Source organism: Protopterus annectens, chromosome 3.part0, assembly GCF_019279795.1.
Source record: "Protopterus annectens isolate FY-2018-M chromosome 3.part0, PAN1.0, whole genome shotgun sequence".
In the NCBI taxonomy this organism is placed as follows: Eukaryota; Metazoa; Chordata; order Ceratodontiformes; family Protopteridae; genus Protopterus; species Protopterus annectens.
Genome location: NC_056731.1, coordinates 136,206,145 through 136,222,614, shown reverse-complemented (window position 1 = coordinate 136,222,614; position 16,470 = coordinate 136,206,145). Strand labels below are relative to the sequence as shown.

The window sequence follows — 16,470 nt, the reverse complement described above, 5'->3', positions numbered from 1 at the left end:
ACCAATGACTTGTAGAGGAGAGAAGGGTTAGCACAATGGTTAAGGTGTTTGCCTCCCATGCACAAAGTATACATTTTAGTCCTGACCTCTGGCTAATGCCTGTTTGGCATTTGCATCTTCTCCCTGTGCTTCTGAGGGGGTCTTCCCCTAAACCATGTTGAGTGTTCAGTCCTTGGACTGCTCCTTTGGGAGCATATTTGGCATAGTGGTTAAGGTATTTACCTTGCAGACACAAGGTGTAGGGTTTGATTCTCACAATGGGTAATTGGCTAGGCTTAAAATGGCCCACAAAGGCAGTAAGCCTCGTACTAACCTATATGCCTGCAGTATTCATCAGCCTTTAGCCTTTTTTGTATTAAAAGATTCCTTTGAGATGACATATCTACTATAAAAGAGGTGAATTTCCAATGTTTTATACATTATTTGCAACTAGAAGTCACAACTGATATAGAAAAATGATACCGTATAGTAGTTTAAAACATAATAATGTATCTTGTCAGAGCATGTTGAAGAAATGCTTCCTTTTTTTTTCTTAAGATATTTTTGTGGAATTCACATTCATTTTCCTAATTAGAACTGTACTATTTTGCTAGCATGCTCAATGTACTTACTGCATATTAATGGGCTTTCATCTGAGTGGTCACCACAGTCATTAACAAAATCACACAAGTTATCTTTAGGGACGCAGTACTTGTTGGCACATGTATATTCATCAGTAGAACAAGCTTTTTCTGTCAGCTGCAGAGGGGAGCAATCCTCAAAGGCAATATCATCTACCGTTACATCTCCAACATAACTCACACCACGTTTTGCCCTCAGGATAATCTGGTGAGAGAGAAAATGTTATCAATACAGCAGCTCCCCGAAGACATTTTCCTATCCTTGCAGCAAATTAGTATAACATGTAAGAACATAAGCCAACACAGCAATTTTGGATTTTGTTTTGTCAGTCATTTTTAGCAAGTTTTATTATCATGCAGGTCACATTTCTAGCACAGTAAATAATGTAAAGAAAAAAAGAACTATACATTTCAGTTGTGCAGTGATAACTACTTTAGTCTGTTTTAGCTGCAGACCTGTGTGTTTTACTTCTTGTAGAGAGAGATTTTATTTTGAATATGAAAAGATAATGTGTGTTTTCCTATTAATTGATAACTTTTCAGCTGACTGATTCAACATGGATCATTTTTAGTCATATTTTTCAGTTATATGACAAATGTAAGCCATTACAGATAATAGAAAAACACCTGTCTAAGACAGTAGAGTGACCACGTTTGAAAGGGATTGTAAATGTACAGTCTACAAGTTGCATCATAATAGAAACAATGCATGCATATTATGTTACAACGAAGACTGAGTAAGAAATGATTGTGAAATAACACACAAAGGTGTTCAGTGAAATGTATACAAGGAAATATAATGTTAATGAGCACTATGGAAACCAGTCAAATGAGGTGCAACAAGAAATTCTAATGCATTTCAGTTTTGCAAAATTCCTGTTTCAGGATGAAAATGCTCAACTGCTTTTGTTATATTAATAAACGGTCACAGTTCACTTTGGATTATTTGCTGAATTTTATCTAGTGCAAAGGTGTGTTTGTTCTCATATGGGAATAATATTATAGAGAGTAATTAGAAAAATATATTTCAAAACATATTTATCGTCATAGCTCAGCATAAATTAGGCACACTATTGAAGTCATTGGTTTATCTTTGTAGAAGTCAGGCAAATGGTGAGAAACTCATTGGTAATATTTGTAAGGAGAAACATTTGCAAATGTCCTACAACTAAATATGCCAAAGGATCACAAAAAAAATATTCTGAAACTTCTGTAAGAGCTGAATATTGGATTCCCAAAGTCAGTAGGCCTTATGCTGATAAGGCTCAATACAGATTGAGATGTGCTTTGTAAAGGTACAAGTCTGAGGCCTCACTGTAGCATGATTTTAGAAGACTGTGTTTTCAAGGACTAGAAGTAAATAGATGAGAAAAGTGAGTAGTTTGTGGAAGACTAAAGCTTGAATGTGAATGAGCAAAGGGTAAGACCCCTCCCGATATCCAAGAAAAAGAGTTAGCAGGCGTGATCTAAAAAACTGCAGTTCTCCAGGACTGGCTGTTGCAAGAAAGGTGCATGCACACATGTGAGCATGCGAGCACACACACACACACACACACACACACACACACACACACACACACACACACACACACACACACACACACACACACACACACACACACACACACACACACACACACACACACACACACACACACACACACACACACACACACACACACACACACACACACACACACACACACACACACACAATATTTTCTTCTGCAGAATTTATAAAAATTTGACACCACCAGCACGAGTTTGAGTAATTTCATGGAAGCCTATATTCCATCTAAAGAATAAGGATTCCACAGCCTTTTATCATCTTCCTTGCTGGAGGACACCAGAATATAGATTATCTGAAGGAGGTATCAGCTGCATAAGTGAGTAGTGACTCTCTCAGTGGTCAGTTATAGGTGGGCCTTCAAGGCTATGGAATTATTAAGCAAAATTCCAAGGTGTGTGGCGCTATTAACCTTTTTCAAGTTTACCTGTTTTATAAAGGAGCATTGACTGCTCTTCCAGGTAGAGTATACTAACAATGTTAAACTATTTTTCACATCACTAACTATTATGAATCTTTCCTGACACCATGTAATTGCTATGAGATCCAATTTTATAAACTATGGTATGATATTTGTCTGAACATCACATAACTAGATGACATGCATATAAAAAACATTTGGTATTGTTGAGGAAATAGTGCAGTGGATAAATAAATAGAATAGAAAACAGTACCAAGAAAGGACAGTTGGGGCAATTCTACATTGGTTAAGTCTAGCATCACACAGGAGGCTTCCAGTCTGAGTGCTATTTTCTGGATGTTTAGGTGGCTGGAGAACAAGATGTGGAGGAGAAGGCCTTTAGAGACCATACTCTTCTTGGTATAATGCAAGATTAAGGAATGATGGGTAAAACTGCAAGTTTAGGATTATGAAATCCATGTCTCCCATTCTGCCAGAATATATATTGATCAGTACAAGGTCTGTAAAAATGTCATAATGCCATCATAGTTGATTTTCTAAAAGTGAACCATGCTAATCTGAGGCAAGGAGGTTATGCCACCTAAAATGTTAGACCAACTACTTTAGCATCTCTAGACGCAGAAAATGTCAGCATTTCATAGGAGATGAATGAAGAGGCCCTTGGAGAGTGAGGTTCATGAGTCCTCTTTCTACATTTGGGTAAAAACACTTGGATATAAATAAGTTAAGGCGTGAGCAATAAGATCCTTTAATTAGTCAAACCAAGTACTTTTGATGGGTTAGCATGTTGTCCTGGAAAACAGTGGAAAAATCAAAATCTATCGAAATAGTTCAGAGCTGCACAAGGAAAGAATGAATGTAAGTGTGTGTGTGTGTGTGTGTGTGTGGGGGGTTCTTCTCCTGTCCTACAGCATACTGACTATCTCTGCCAGGAATGGAGCAGAGTCTTTATCTATTATTTTTATTATTATTATTATTATTATTATTATTATTAGTATTATTTTTCACTTCCCACCTTTCCCAGTGTTCCCATCTCCATAAACAGGTACACTGACCTTTCCTTTTGCCCTCAACTATCTCCTTCTTGAGGCTGGGTACAGCACCAAATCTAAGGGCATGTTGGGTGGAGTCATGCTGCTGACTGTTCCTACTGCAGGATATAGTTTTAGATGTATATATATATATATATATATATATATATATATATATATATATATATATATATAGATATATATGTGCAGTTTTGTATAAAGAGGTGCTCCTGTCTACAATTATAGTATGTAGCACAACCATTAAAATGATGTTGCTCTTTTCTATTTTTGAAAGGAAGTTTTTGTCATTAAACGGGCATTTACTTTGCGTAAACATTATGTAAAAAATTAATTAAATTTATACATTAAACTTCTTTCATTAATAAGCATTATACTACACAATTTTGCCTTTCATCTTGGTAAAAGTGTAGTATCATAGAGCAAACATTGTCACTGCAAAATAAGAGAGAATGCTGGCAGTCATGCATGACATATTATAGTTTTCCTCACCATATATTCCTAAAACATGAAAACTCTTACATCTTCACCGGAACAAAATATTGTATCTAACAGCTTCATGTAACTGTGGTTCTAAGCCATGGGAATGAAGGATTTAACAAAAACCAGTGTCACTCTAGGGATATAATGTCATCAGACTACTTAAACTCATCTAAACAACTTTGTTTAACATTATTCACTCCTGCACTGATAACTATCCCTCCCTATTGTTTTTTACAATTCAGTTTCCTCACTTACGCTACTTCATTTTGAACAAGAACTCCTGAGAATGAAGTGACAGTAATTACATTTCTAAAATAAATTAGATATTTTCCTGTGCAAAGTTGTAGTCGTGCAGACAGTTATTAAAGTTATTTTCTTTGATTGCCTTAACAGGTATTATGGAGTTCTGGTTCTACTTCTGTCAAGACCAGCCCCCGGATTTATGAAGCCTTTTATAGTGTGCAGGATTAGTTTAAGAGCTATTTTCGGCAATATGGCTGATGTGCGATCCAGGTACGAGCTCCCGGGACGTGCACGTGAGCTTTTAGGCTAATCCTGCACGAACCGAGCTCATGTATGCAAATTACCCTCATTTGCAGGTGAAAACCATGCAAATGAGGGTAATATGCGATCCAGGAAGCTGGCAGCCATCCGTGCAGGATGAGTGCAGTGTGCAGAAATGTACTCGGTTAGTAACCGAGTATAGTTCAGTAATCTACAAAATGGAGCAATGACAGCTCCAAATAAAGGCTACATATCATTGAGAAAGCATGCCAATGTCCAAGTAGAAGGCCACTGGCATGGCAAAATGTAAAAGAAAAAAAAATAAACAACATTTAATTTTATTTTCGCCGATCCTGCCCAGTTAAGCATAGGGCAGCGACGCTCAAATAGAGTTACGACCTTTTCAATTGGCCAAAGTGGGACATTTTTGGTACAAACCAGATTTTACAGGCTGACACATACCCACGGTCAGTACAAAGGTTAGAACTTAACTTTTTTGCCTAAATAAAAGCTTATTCTTGTAGCATTTTAGTTGCTTATTCTGTTTCTTATAACATTTAGGTATTTTAGATACAGAATAACTGTTTTATGCAACTATTACATAAAATATAGGAAATAATTTTGTCCTAAAATCTCAGGACATTTGCCACTTTTACAATTTTTTGTCAGGACACAACTGCCCAAAGAGGGACTGTCCCTCGCAATGTGGGACAGGTGGTAACCCAATGCTCAAACGGGATCGGGGGGAAATTAATACATGCAAGTCAATGGCTGTCAGGAGACAACCTGGCCATTGCGTAATGGTTGCTAAGGGGGGAGGCTCAGTGTGGGACATGTAGCTATGCATTAGTAGGCAATCCAATGTAAATGATGGAAAGGTTAGTGAATCCCAGATTTTCCCAGGGTGAGAGGCAGGTCCCAGAAGTGTAAAAGTATAAATAGCTTGGTGCAAGACTAGGATATAGGTGACATCATGGAGGGTGTGTCAGGCATACTGCAAGTGGATTGGAGACCTGTGGCTCGGGATTGCTCCTAGCGTAGCACAGCTGAACTAGGGGTGTGTCTAAACCTGCCTAGCACTCTTTACAAAGTGTAAGTGGGTGGGCGCGCTGCGCACCAGGTTGTACAGGAAGAAAAAGGAAGTTAAACCAGGAAAAAGCAGCTCCGTGCACATTTGAGCACTCCATTTGCGCTGCACGCACACGGGCCTAAACAGGGAGGCAATGGGAAGGGAAAACAGCAGTAGGAAGGTAATCAAGGAGACCTAGTTTAGCTGCCAGGTGAAATGTATCAGAATCAGCTAATCACACAAGAAGCAGACCAGCCCAGCCCAGAGCACCACTATAAACCAAGCAAACACCTACCGCCCTGGTTTTTCCACACTCTACACTACTGGTGTATACAAGCAGAGAAGTTTTAAAACCAAACCTACAAAATGAGATGGGCTGCAGCAGGCAACATAGAACAACATTTGCAAGAGGCTGAGGATGGTGAGGATGTCAATGCTGCTGAGCAGCCCACAGTGAGGAGACAGAGAAGAGTGTACAGACCCAGGGTAACCTACCAAGGGCTACATGAGCTGGAGGTAGTGGAGCACTATAGGGTGGACAGAGACCTCCTACAGCAAATCGTTGAGCTGTGCAGGCCACAGCTGACACACCACACTGGCCGAGGGGAACCCATCCCAGTGGATACCAAGGTATGTGTAGGCCCAGGTATACTAGCCACAGGTGCCTCCCAATCTACAACTGGGGATAACATGGGCATCTCACAGGCATCAGCATCCAGAGTATTTCACCAATTACTGGAGGCTATGTCAGCACATGCCAGTGAGCACGTATATTTCCTCAACACACGTGAGGTGTTGACCCGCAGTTTGCGTCTCTTCCACCAAATAGATAACTACCCTGGGGTAGTGTGTGCTATAGACTGCATGAACTTATGCATCAAAGCACCACCCGGTGAGCAGGGTAGGGTCTACATCAACCACAGGGGCATCCCCTCCATCAACTGCCAGGTCGTATGTGATGCCCAGGGCATTATATTGAATGTACATGCTGGCTGCCCTGGAAGTTATGATGATTCACAATATGGCAACTGACGCAGCTGTACCACAGATTTGACGATGTGGACATCCCCTACGGTCACCTAGTGGGGGGATGCTGGGTACCCATTGGAGCTGTGGCTGATGACACCCATCAGAAATGCACACACACCTGAACAACAATGCCATAATGATGCAGACACACAGGCCATACATATAATAGAGCATGTGTTTGGGATGCTCAGGTCATGGTTCTGGTGTCTGGACACATCCGGTGGAGCCCTGCAGTATTCACCAGCTACATGTACCCAAATAGGAACGGCATGTGCTATGCTACACAATATGATCCTGTGGAAACAGCTGCAGCAGGAACAGCATGGGGCAGGGCCACACAGCCCCCCACCAATGCCAACGCCTGTACAGGAAAAGAGTGGCTCGGAGGAGGAACAACCTGAGCCTGCTCCAGTAAGCAGAAGGGGGCATGCCCAGTATGCCTTGGCCTTGGCAAAGAGGCAACGCACAGCATATGCACTGACACAGTACAGCCCCAGGGAATGACACCTCTCTCTGACTTGCACAGACAGTAAAAGGGATGCCAAACATGACATTAATTGTGCCTAACCATGTATAGGAAATTTACTATGTGCATCCGACATAGGCAGCTCTCCAGCACCATCCTCAAGTCCGGCACACCCTCAAGTTAAGTCAGTCAACCTACCAATTGTCAAATGGAGTAGAATGTGTGTTTTTACCTGTAGCTATGGTGTGGATGTGAACATGCAAGGGAATTGGGTGGCTGGATGTCAAGGCAGCAGAGAGTAGACACCCAAAGTGGCAGCATGAGATCTGTAACACATACTGGAGTCACCACAGTAGCCAGTACTATACAGGGTGACAAAACCCACTGCAGGATATGGCCTGAGCAACAGGGGTGTCCATAAGAGCCACACATACTAGTCAGGAAGGATCACATACCCAGCAACAGTCTCAGCCAGCAGGACAGGTGAAGACAAACACAAACAAATGGCTGTACTATGGCTTCCGAATGTGACCTATGGTTAACCCCTCCCCCAGGCCTACAAAGACAGACCGAAGCAGGCCAGGCAGTCAGATGTAAGTTGTGAAGGCTAGAAAGTCAGATACTAATATGTAGATAAACAAACTAGGATCTGTTCTACACTGGTAAGCCCTAGCCAGCAGGATAGGTAAGACTACAGACTGGAATGGAGTACCTGACTTACCAGTACAGTCCTAGCAAATCTGTACAAGTGTCAGGTGCGCCCCCCCATCCAACATACACATAGAGTAACAGTCAGGTGTGCCCCCCCACTCCTGTGTAGAACAGTAGAAACAGTCAGGTGCCCCCCCCCCCACTATGCAAAAATGTAGCAGCAGTCAATGGCAAATGATGGATGGATACCCTGGAGACACAGCATGCTATCCATTGGTGTACAACAAAAGGTCAGCACCGCAGTACAAACAACCTGGACGTGGTCCACACATGCAACACAGATGGCCATACTGGGCATGCTCACACACTTAGAGGAATGAAGGCAATGTCAGTCAACAACATACTGAGAGGTCATACTGGGCATGCTCACACACACAAACACATGAAGGCCATGTCTGCAAACACCAGTGGACCAGACACATCTGGAAGTTGCAGTTCTCAGTTTGAATACGTCAGTATGCACCACTCCTGCCTTGCACACACAGTGGATAGGAATGCAGACAAATATGTAAGGACAACACACTATAATAAGCCACAGGCACATGGGCATGGATGTGTGGAAGAGGGTGACTGTGACAAGGAGCCATGCGGGCCTGTCCCAACTGGCACACAGCCTAAGGGCCCCCAACACACGAGGTGCAGATGTAACCCACTGCGGATACTAGTCACCAGTACCTGTCAGCATGACAGACTATGTGGTGTACGTGCCAGCTGTGCAACAAGACTGTACAAGGAAGCAGCCATTTAGTAGCTATATACATGCACCTGTGGCATAAGACCCCGTGTGTGCCCGCATGTGGCATGTCAACCCCTACATGAATGGGGGATTGCCCATGCACAAACTTCCCTCCCCATAGCAGTAGTATGACAAGCCTGCTGAGGTCATCCAATGTGTATTACACCTTTGGGAGAGCTATAGCTCAGTAAAATGCATGGCATGTCCCATAACTGCATACTGCTGTAGTGACAGAGTAGTTAGGTAGTAGTACTAACCCCAGGCCTGTTAATTGTGTGAGTATGTGTTTGTGTGTGTGCCTGTCTGCCTCTGACTGTAGAGTGAAATGCTTGTTAGGCTACTCACACTCAGTGCAATACATATATTAAACTATGGTAAGGCTGCTGATGTCACTCACCTAGAAGTACACCTCTGGGAACATGATAGCCCCGTAATCACTGTGGCACATCCTGTAACTGCGTACTGCTGTAGTGTGATAAACTAGTTAGGTATGTGTTCGAACTCCAGCCCTGGCAACTGTGTGCGTTTGTATGTGAATCTGTGTGTGTCTGACTGGGTAGAGAGCAATGCTTTTTAGGCTACCCACACTCCATACAATACAAATACACTACTTTGCCAAGGCTGCTGATGTCACTCATCTAGAAGTACACCTCTGGGAAACTTATAGCCCAGTAATCGCCGTGGCATGTCCTGTAACAGCATACTGCTGTAGTGTGATAAACTAATTAGGTAGGTGTTCGAACCCCAGCCCTGGCAACTGTGTGAGCCTGTGTGTGTGTGTCTTACTGGTTAGAGAGCAATGCTTTTTAGGCTACTCACACTCTATACAATACAAATATACTACTTTGCCAAGGTTGCTGACGTTGCTCATCTAGAAGTACACCTCTGGGAAATTAATAGCCCAGTAATCGCCGTGGCATGTCCTGTAACTGTGTACTGCTGTAGTGTGATAAACTAGTTAGGTAGATGTTCGAACCCCAACCCTAGCATGTGTGTGTGTGTGTGTGTGTGTGTGTGTGTGTGTGTGTGTGTGTGTGTGTGTCTCACTGGATAGAGAGCAATGCTTTTTAGGCTACTCACACTCCATACAATACAAATACACTACCTTGCCAAGGCTGCCGATGTCACTCATCTAGAAGTACACCTCTAGGAAATTGATAGCCCAGTAATTGCTGTAGCACATTCTGTAACTGCGTACTGCTGTAGTGTGATTTATAATGGTGGTAGTTTTCCATCTCCATCCATGACAGTTACGGATGTGATGTGTGTGTTTCAGTGACTGTGTATGGAGCAATGCATTATAGGCTACTCACTCGCAGTACATTACAAATGCCCTACTTTGGTAGTCCTGCTGATGTCATTACTTGTGAAATACACCTTTGGGGAAGATGAACTTCAGTAATGTCCGTGGCATGCAATATAACTATGTAGTGCTGTAGAGTAGTAAACCAGCTACATAGGGGTTCTACTCCCAGACATGACAGGTGTGTGTGTGTGTTTGTAACTCATGTCCTGTGTAGAGGTGGTTGTGAGTCTGTGGGCAATGTGGAGGGGTTTTGCTAATTTCATTTATGGTGGCCCTACTATATATCACAATGTCAACCATACAGGGATAACAGATGTAAATGGCTGAGAGGCTGGGGTGCAAAGCCATACCCATACATGTGACATAAAGGCCTGCCAATCACAGTTAGCAACCCTACTGTGCCTTCACATGTGACTCACAACGGACATACCATGCCTGACAATATGGCCTGCATGGACAGATGACACTGACATCAGGAAATGCTGTTAGCATGCTATCAATGTGGGTGCAGGGTAAATCTGCTGACCAGTACCACTCCTTGCCACACATGGGCAAGACTGGCACATCTGATGATAAGTTGTGTTCACAGTATGGTCCAGACACCCCAGGTACAGTTCCATGTGTCACTGTACATGCATGTGGGATGTGTGCACATCCTAGACACCATCCAAGTCAGGGACTAGGGAACGCATACATGGCAAGTGATGCACAGCATTGGCCACATACAATAGTCACCCAGGTGCCTGGAAGATAGATGCAATATCCACCTGTGCAGGCAAATGTAGAAGCTAAAGGCCTGTTCCACAATGCAGACCATTGTCATGTGGGCTGATAGCAAGATATACCCATCACCTACCCTTATATAGCCTGCTGGTACTGTTGGCCAGCACACACCCATGCAGACATGCACCCATGCATGTCCGGACTGGACCCTGTGTGTTTGTGTGTGTGTTGTATGGTGCGTATGTCCACATCCACATGTACTACTCCCCCCAGGGCACAGTGAAGCATGCTGCCTTATGTCTGACACCCCCCTCATACCCACTGCCTATATGACCTCCGTATCACCCGTGTGGTGCATGTGTTCCCTGCACATTGATGTGTTATGGCAATCCCATTATCGACGGGTTGCACTCCTGGCTCTGCCAAATGTGTTAATGTGTGTGCGTCCCTGTGTGAGTGTGCCTGTGCTGACGCTGGCACCTGTTCATGCAGACAGGCACATGTACATCACCTACTGTATATCTACCATATCCCTGTAGCAGATGTCACTCACCAACACATATATGTTCTGAGTGCTCCCCACCAGATAACCCATGCGGTGCATCCAATAACAGCATCAGACTGTGATAGCACTACATAGCTGTTGAGCTGTTGGATATTTGATACCCTGTGCTGATAGGTGTGTGACACAAACATGCATTGGTTTTACCTTCCACCCCTCCCTGACATGTATTTGTCTCTGTCTGCCTCCCCCACACCCTCTCTGGTGGATGCGGAGGCCCACAACTGCATTGCTTAGGCAGCAGCATGTGTATTTAACATGATGCTCATGATTAGCTGATGGCCTCTGCATGTATTGCAGGCCTTCCCTAGCCGATTGCATGTGGAACAGGTGTGGTAACATTCCCATAGCCAATAGCATGGAAACACACTCCACTACCTGGGAACATCCTGGTGGTGTTGGCCCTTGTCTGTCACTGTGAGCAGGAGCTAGAAAGTACAGTTGTGTACACTTACCATAAATGTAGATGTCTGAGTGTATTCACTGTTGCAGTCATTACATTTGGGTAATCTGCTTGCAGGTTGCCCTTAGTCGGCCTGATTAACAAAGTATTGGGTCCTGCATCGGTTGCTGTCCCTTCTTCCATGACGTCAGGTCGTCAGGGGTATAAAACATGCAGCCGATGCCATTACATCAGTTTTTCTTGCCCCAGATGTCAGGTGCCCCCCTAATGGGGAGCAAATAAACATAAAAACATAAAGGTATACCTCCAACAAAAAGCAAATACACCAAAAAGGCTTTTAAGCATAGTAAAGGAAACTAGAGGTATAGCCAGAAGAAATTAGGGGGCTGGAGAGAGGGTAACCAAGACCGCAACAGTGAATACACTTGAACATCTACATTTATGGTAAGTGTACACAACTGTACTATGTTCTTCGTGTTTCACTGTTGCAGTCATTACATTTGGGTAGATTCCCAAAGCTATGGTTGGGAGGAGGAGTTTATATAGCATTAGGGCCAGCTACAAGGCCCTGCAAGACAGCAGTTGCAAATCCAGCAATGGATTTAGAGAAAATTGGCAAATGATAATGCTTGGTGAAAGTACGTACAGAACTCCAGGTAGCAGCTTCTAGGATGTCCCTGGTAGGAACACCTCTGAGAAAGGCTGCAGAAGTAGATGCAGCCCTGGTGGAGTGAGATCTGATCCCCTGGAGGATATGTTTTCCATGGTGTTTATAACAGAAATGAATGCAATAGCTTATCCATTTAGAAATAGTTTGTTTTGAAATAGCTTTCCCCTCTGCCCCTGCAGCAAATGCTACCAACAGTCATTCAGATTTTCTTCAAGGTTTAGTCCTGTCCAAGTAGAATCTAAGTTGTCTGTGCACATCCAAGGAATGCAGAATCTGTTCCCCTTTGTCCTGTGGATTGGAAAAGAAGGTTGGCAAATGAATGGACTGATTAAGAGCCACACTGGATACCACTTTGGGCATGAAGGATGGATTGGTCCTGAGTGACACCCTCTCTGCATGAAAGATGATGAAAGGCTCCACTGCCATAAGGGCCTGTAATTCGGATATCCTTCTAGCTGAAGTGATTGCTAAAAGGAAAGCTGTTTTCCAAGAAAGAAATTTTAAGTCTGCAGTAGCAGCTGGTTCAAAAGGAGGTACAGTGAGTTTTTCCAATACAAAGTTAAGGTCCCAGGCAGGGGTCGGAGCTCTCCTGGGTGGTCTCATGTTTTTGACCCCTCTGAGGTACTGCTTGAGCAGAGGATGAGAGAAGAGGGGATGCTCTGTGTTATAATGAGCTGAAATGGCTGAGGCATGAATTTTAATGGAGGAAAAAGACAGGCCCTTGTGAAGCATCTCAGTTAAGTATCGCAAAATCTGAGGTAAACTGGGTGCTGCTGTGCTCATCCCTTGAGATTGGTTCCAGGCACAGAATCTTTTCCATTTTTCAGCATAAGATTTTCTAGTACTAGGTCTCCTTGCCTCTAAGATGACATCCATCACAGGTTTGCTGAGGGATGATAAGGGTGAATTTAAGTGATTAGCCAGGCTGCAAGGTTCAATGTTGGAAGCTGAGGGTTCAGAATTTGGTTCTCCTGCTGAGACAGCAGGGAAGGGGTCTGAGGCAGGTGCCATGGAGATAACTGCAACACACTGCACAGGAGAGGGTACCAGTGTTGACGCGGCTAGTCTGAAGCAATCAAGATCATCCTTGGTTTGTCCTGTTTGACTTTTAGTAGAATTTTGGAGAGCAGAGGCAGCGGGGGGAAGGTGTAGACTGTTTTTCCAGCTGAAGGACAGAACATCCACTTCTCAGGCTTGTTTGTGGGAAGTCCTTGTGCAAAACATGTCCAACTGGTAGTTCTAGGGGGAGGCAAATAGATCTATGTCTGGGCTCCCCATTCACTTGTCAACATGTTGGAAAATCCTTGGTTTCAGTTTCCACTCGTGTGGGTCCATGAGGTTTCTGCTTAGTCCGTCTGCCAGTGTATTTAATTTTCCTGGCAGGAATTGAGTTTGTAGGTGCACTTGGTAGCTCAAGGCTGTGTTCCACAATGCCATGGCTAGTCTGCAGAGGGGGTAGGAATGTGTACCCCCCTGCTTGTTTATGTACCACATAACCATGGTGGTGTCCGTCTTTACCATTAGTTGTCCTGGAAGAATGTAGTCCTTGAAGGCTGTCAGAGCATTCTGTAGAGCAAACACTTCTTTTTGATTGATATGTAAGTGCATTTGACTTGGGTTCCATTTGCCCTGAATGCACTTCCCTGCCAGGTGAGCCTCCCATGCATAGTCTGATGCATCTGTTTTTAGGGTTTGGGTGGCAGGGGGTAGTGTAAATGGTAGTCCCTTATTTTGGTGGCAGGCCTCTACCCACCAGAGGAACTCTAGGCATAGGCAAGGTATGATAGGAATCATTGTTTCCAGGCTGTGAGAATGTTGACTCCATAGGCTTTTTATATGCCACTGTAGTTTCCTCATATGCAGTCTTGCATATGGATTTAGAAGAATGCAGGAGGTCATGAACCCCAAGGCTTGCAGTATTTGTCTAGCAGATAGCAGGGTTTTTGTGGCCACTTGTTTGAAATAGGTTACCAAATGAATTTGCTTTTCTGACATGAGGTAAGCCATCTGGGAAGTTGTATTCAAGCTTGCTCCCAGTAATGTAATTTGTTGACAGCGTACCAGTTGTGATTTCTTTTCATTTATGGTGTACCCCAGACAAGTTAGAACACTTTTTACAAGCGCCAGATGATTCAAAAGTATGCCCTGGCTTTCTGCCTGAATTAGACAATCGTCCAGGTATGAGTATATTTGAATACTTCTTTGTCTGCAAAATGCAATAACTGGAGCAAGTCACTTTGTGAATACCCTGGGCATGGTAGACAAGCCAAAGGACAGTGCAGAGAACTGATAATGTGTGCAGCCTGCTTTGAAGCGTAGGTATCTTCTGCAAGATTCCCTGATTGGGATGTGCAGGTATGCTTCTTTTAAATCTAGTGTTGCCAACCAAGCATCTTTGCCTAGCATAGGAAGTAAATGGTGAAGAGTCAGCATCTTGAATTTTGGAATCTCCCGAAAGGTGTTTAGAGTAGACAGGTCCAGGATTGAATGCCATGATTTGTCTTTTCTGGGTACCAGAAAAAGTCTGGAGTAGAAACCTTGTCCCTTTTCCTCTTCTGGTACCAGTTGAATAGCCCTCATGCTTAAGAGGGAAAGTACTTGTTTGTGAGCCTCTGCCCACTGATTTGGGGGCAGGTCTGGCCACCCATTTGGTGTTGGCAATGTTTGGAAATGAAATCTATTCCCTGGGACACTATATTTAAAACCCATTTGTCCTGGGTTATGAGTTCCCAGTTCTTTGCATGAAGAGCAATCTTTCCCCCCAAAGGGGCGGTCAAAAGATAAGTGCTTGGGAATTTTAAAAGGAAGTCATTGAGACTGTTTACCATAAGGGGGTGTCTTGTTATTTCCAGATTTGGAAGTGGAGGCCCCCCACTGCTTAGTTCTGTGAGTCCCCTGGGACTGAAACCTGGGGTTTTTGCTGTGTCTGGGTTTGGCTTGAGAAGACCTGGAAGGGACTGGAAAGGACCAGTTCTTAGTAGGCCAGTGCCTGCTAAATCTAGGAGGTTGCACTTGTAAAAATCTTTAACAGTTTGCATAGATTTAGCTTTATCTTCCATCTTTTTAAGAACTTCTTCAGCCTTGTTGCCAAACAGGTGGTCCTGATATAAAGGAGCATCCAACAATTTAGCTTTAACATGATCAGGCAAAGATTGCTCCTTAAGCCAAGCATGCCTTCTAAGCACAGACCCAGTAACAGCAGCCCTGCAAGAGGCCTCTAAAGAATCCAAACCACATTGCAAAGTACGTTTTCCAACTTGTTCAGCAGAATGCATTAAGTCCTGTAAATCTTTATTTTCCACACAGTCAGGAATCAACATCATTTTCTGTTTAAGCAGTCTAATAACATGTTGCTGATATTTTAACATATGAAATTGGCAGTTCAAAGCTCTGATTGCCACGATTGGAGAAGTATAAACCTTTTTACCTGATCTATCCAGCGCCCTGGAGTCTCTATCAGAAGGGGTAGGATTTTTAGCAATAGAAGCCTTAATGCCCTTGGGCTCCTGAGAAATAGTCTCTGGACCTGCAGCAGGATTTCTGAAAAGGAACTTGTGGGACTCAGGTACCCTGTAGTATCTGTCAGGTTTACTAGGAGCAGGAGGCAGGGAATCAGTGGCCAGACTGGATTCCGAGAAAACATCATCAACAATGTCTAGTACAGGAGGTATAGCCAAAGGCTTATGCTGAGGTAGAAGAAGGAAATCCCTAAGTCTCTTTTTTGAATCAGAAAATTCCTGGCTTTCCCAGTGAAAATGCTCCCTTAAAGTATGCAACGTTTCCCCAAAAGAAAAATCCTCAGGAGGGGAAGCAGAGGGAATAGAATCCTCTGCATCAGAATCCTCATAAGTAGGTATGGACAAATCCAGATCATCAGAAGAGTCAGAAGAAACAGAATCCTGATAAGAAGATTCATAATCAAGCCCAGCCCTAGGCCTCTAGGGGGGGGGGGGGTTTGACTACCCCTGATTAGAGTTATTAGATCTTCAGCCATTTTTATCATTTGGTTTTTAGGCATAGGGGCCTGAGCATGTGGCCTGGGCATCGGTTTTTTAGACATGGATTGAGATTTAGGCCTTAGTAAGGAAGGAGGTGTCGATTTAATATGCAGGTCTGTATGCCTGAATACACCCTCAGAAGCCGGTGCCTGT

The 16,470-nt window shown here is 43.6% G+C and overlaps 1 protein-coding gene across 1 annotated transcript in view; it reads right to left on the bottom strand.

Moving 5' to 3' along the window:
• The window catches only part of MALRD1 (MAM and LDL receptor class A domain containing 1), a 3,217,568-nt gene that overhangs the window by 2,203,769 nt on the left and 997,329 nt on the right, over positions 1–16,470 (bottom strand). Inside the window, exon 12 of the mRNA XM_044065510.1 lies at positions 612–825. Within this exon, the coding sequence (XP_043921445.1) occupies positions 612–825 (214 nt within the window). The remainder of the gene's footprint in view (positions 1–611; positions 826–16,470) is intronic.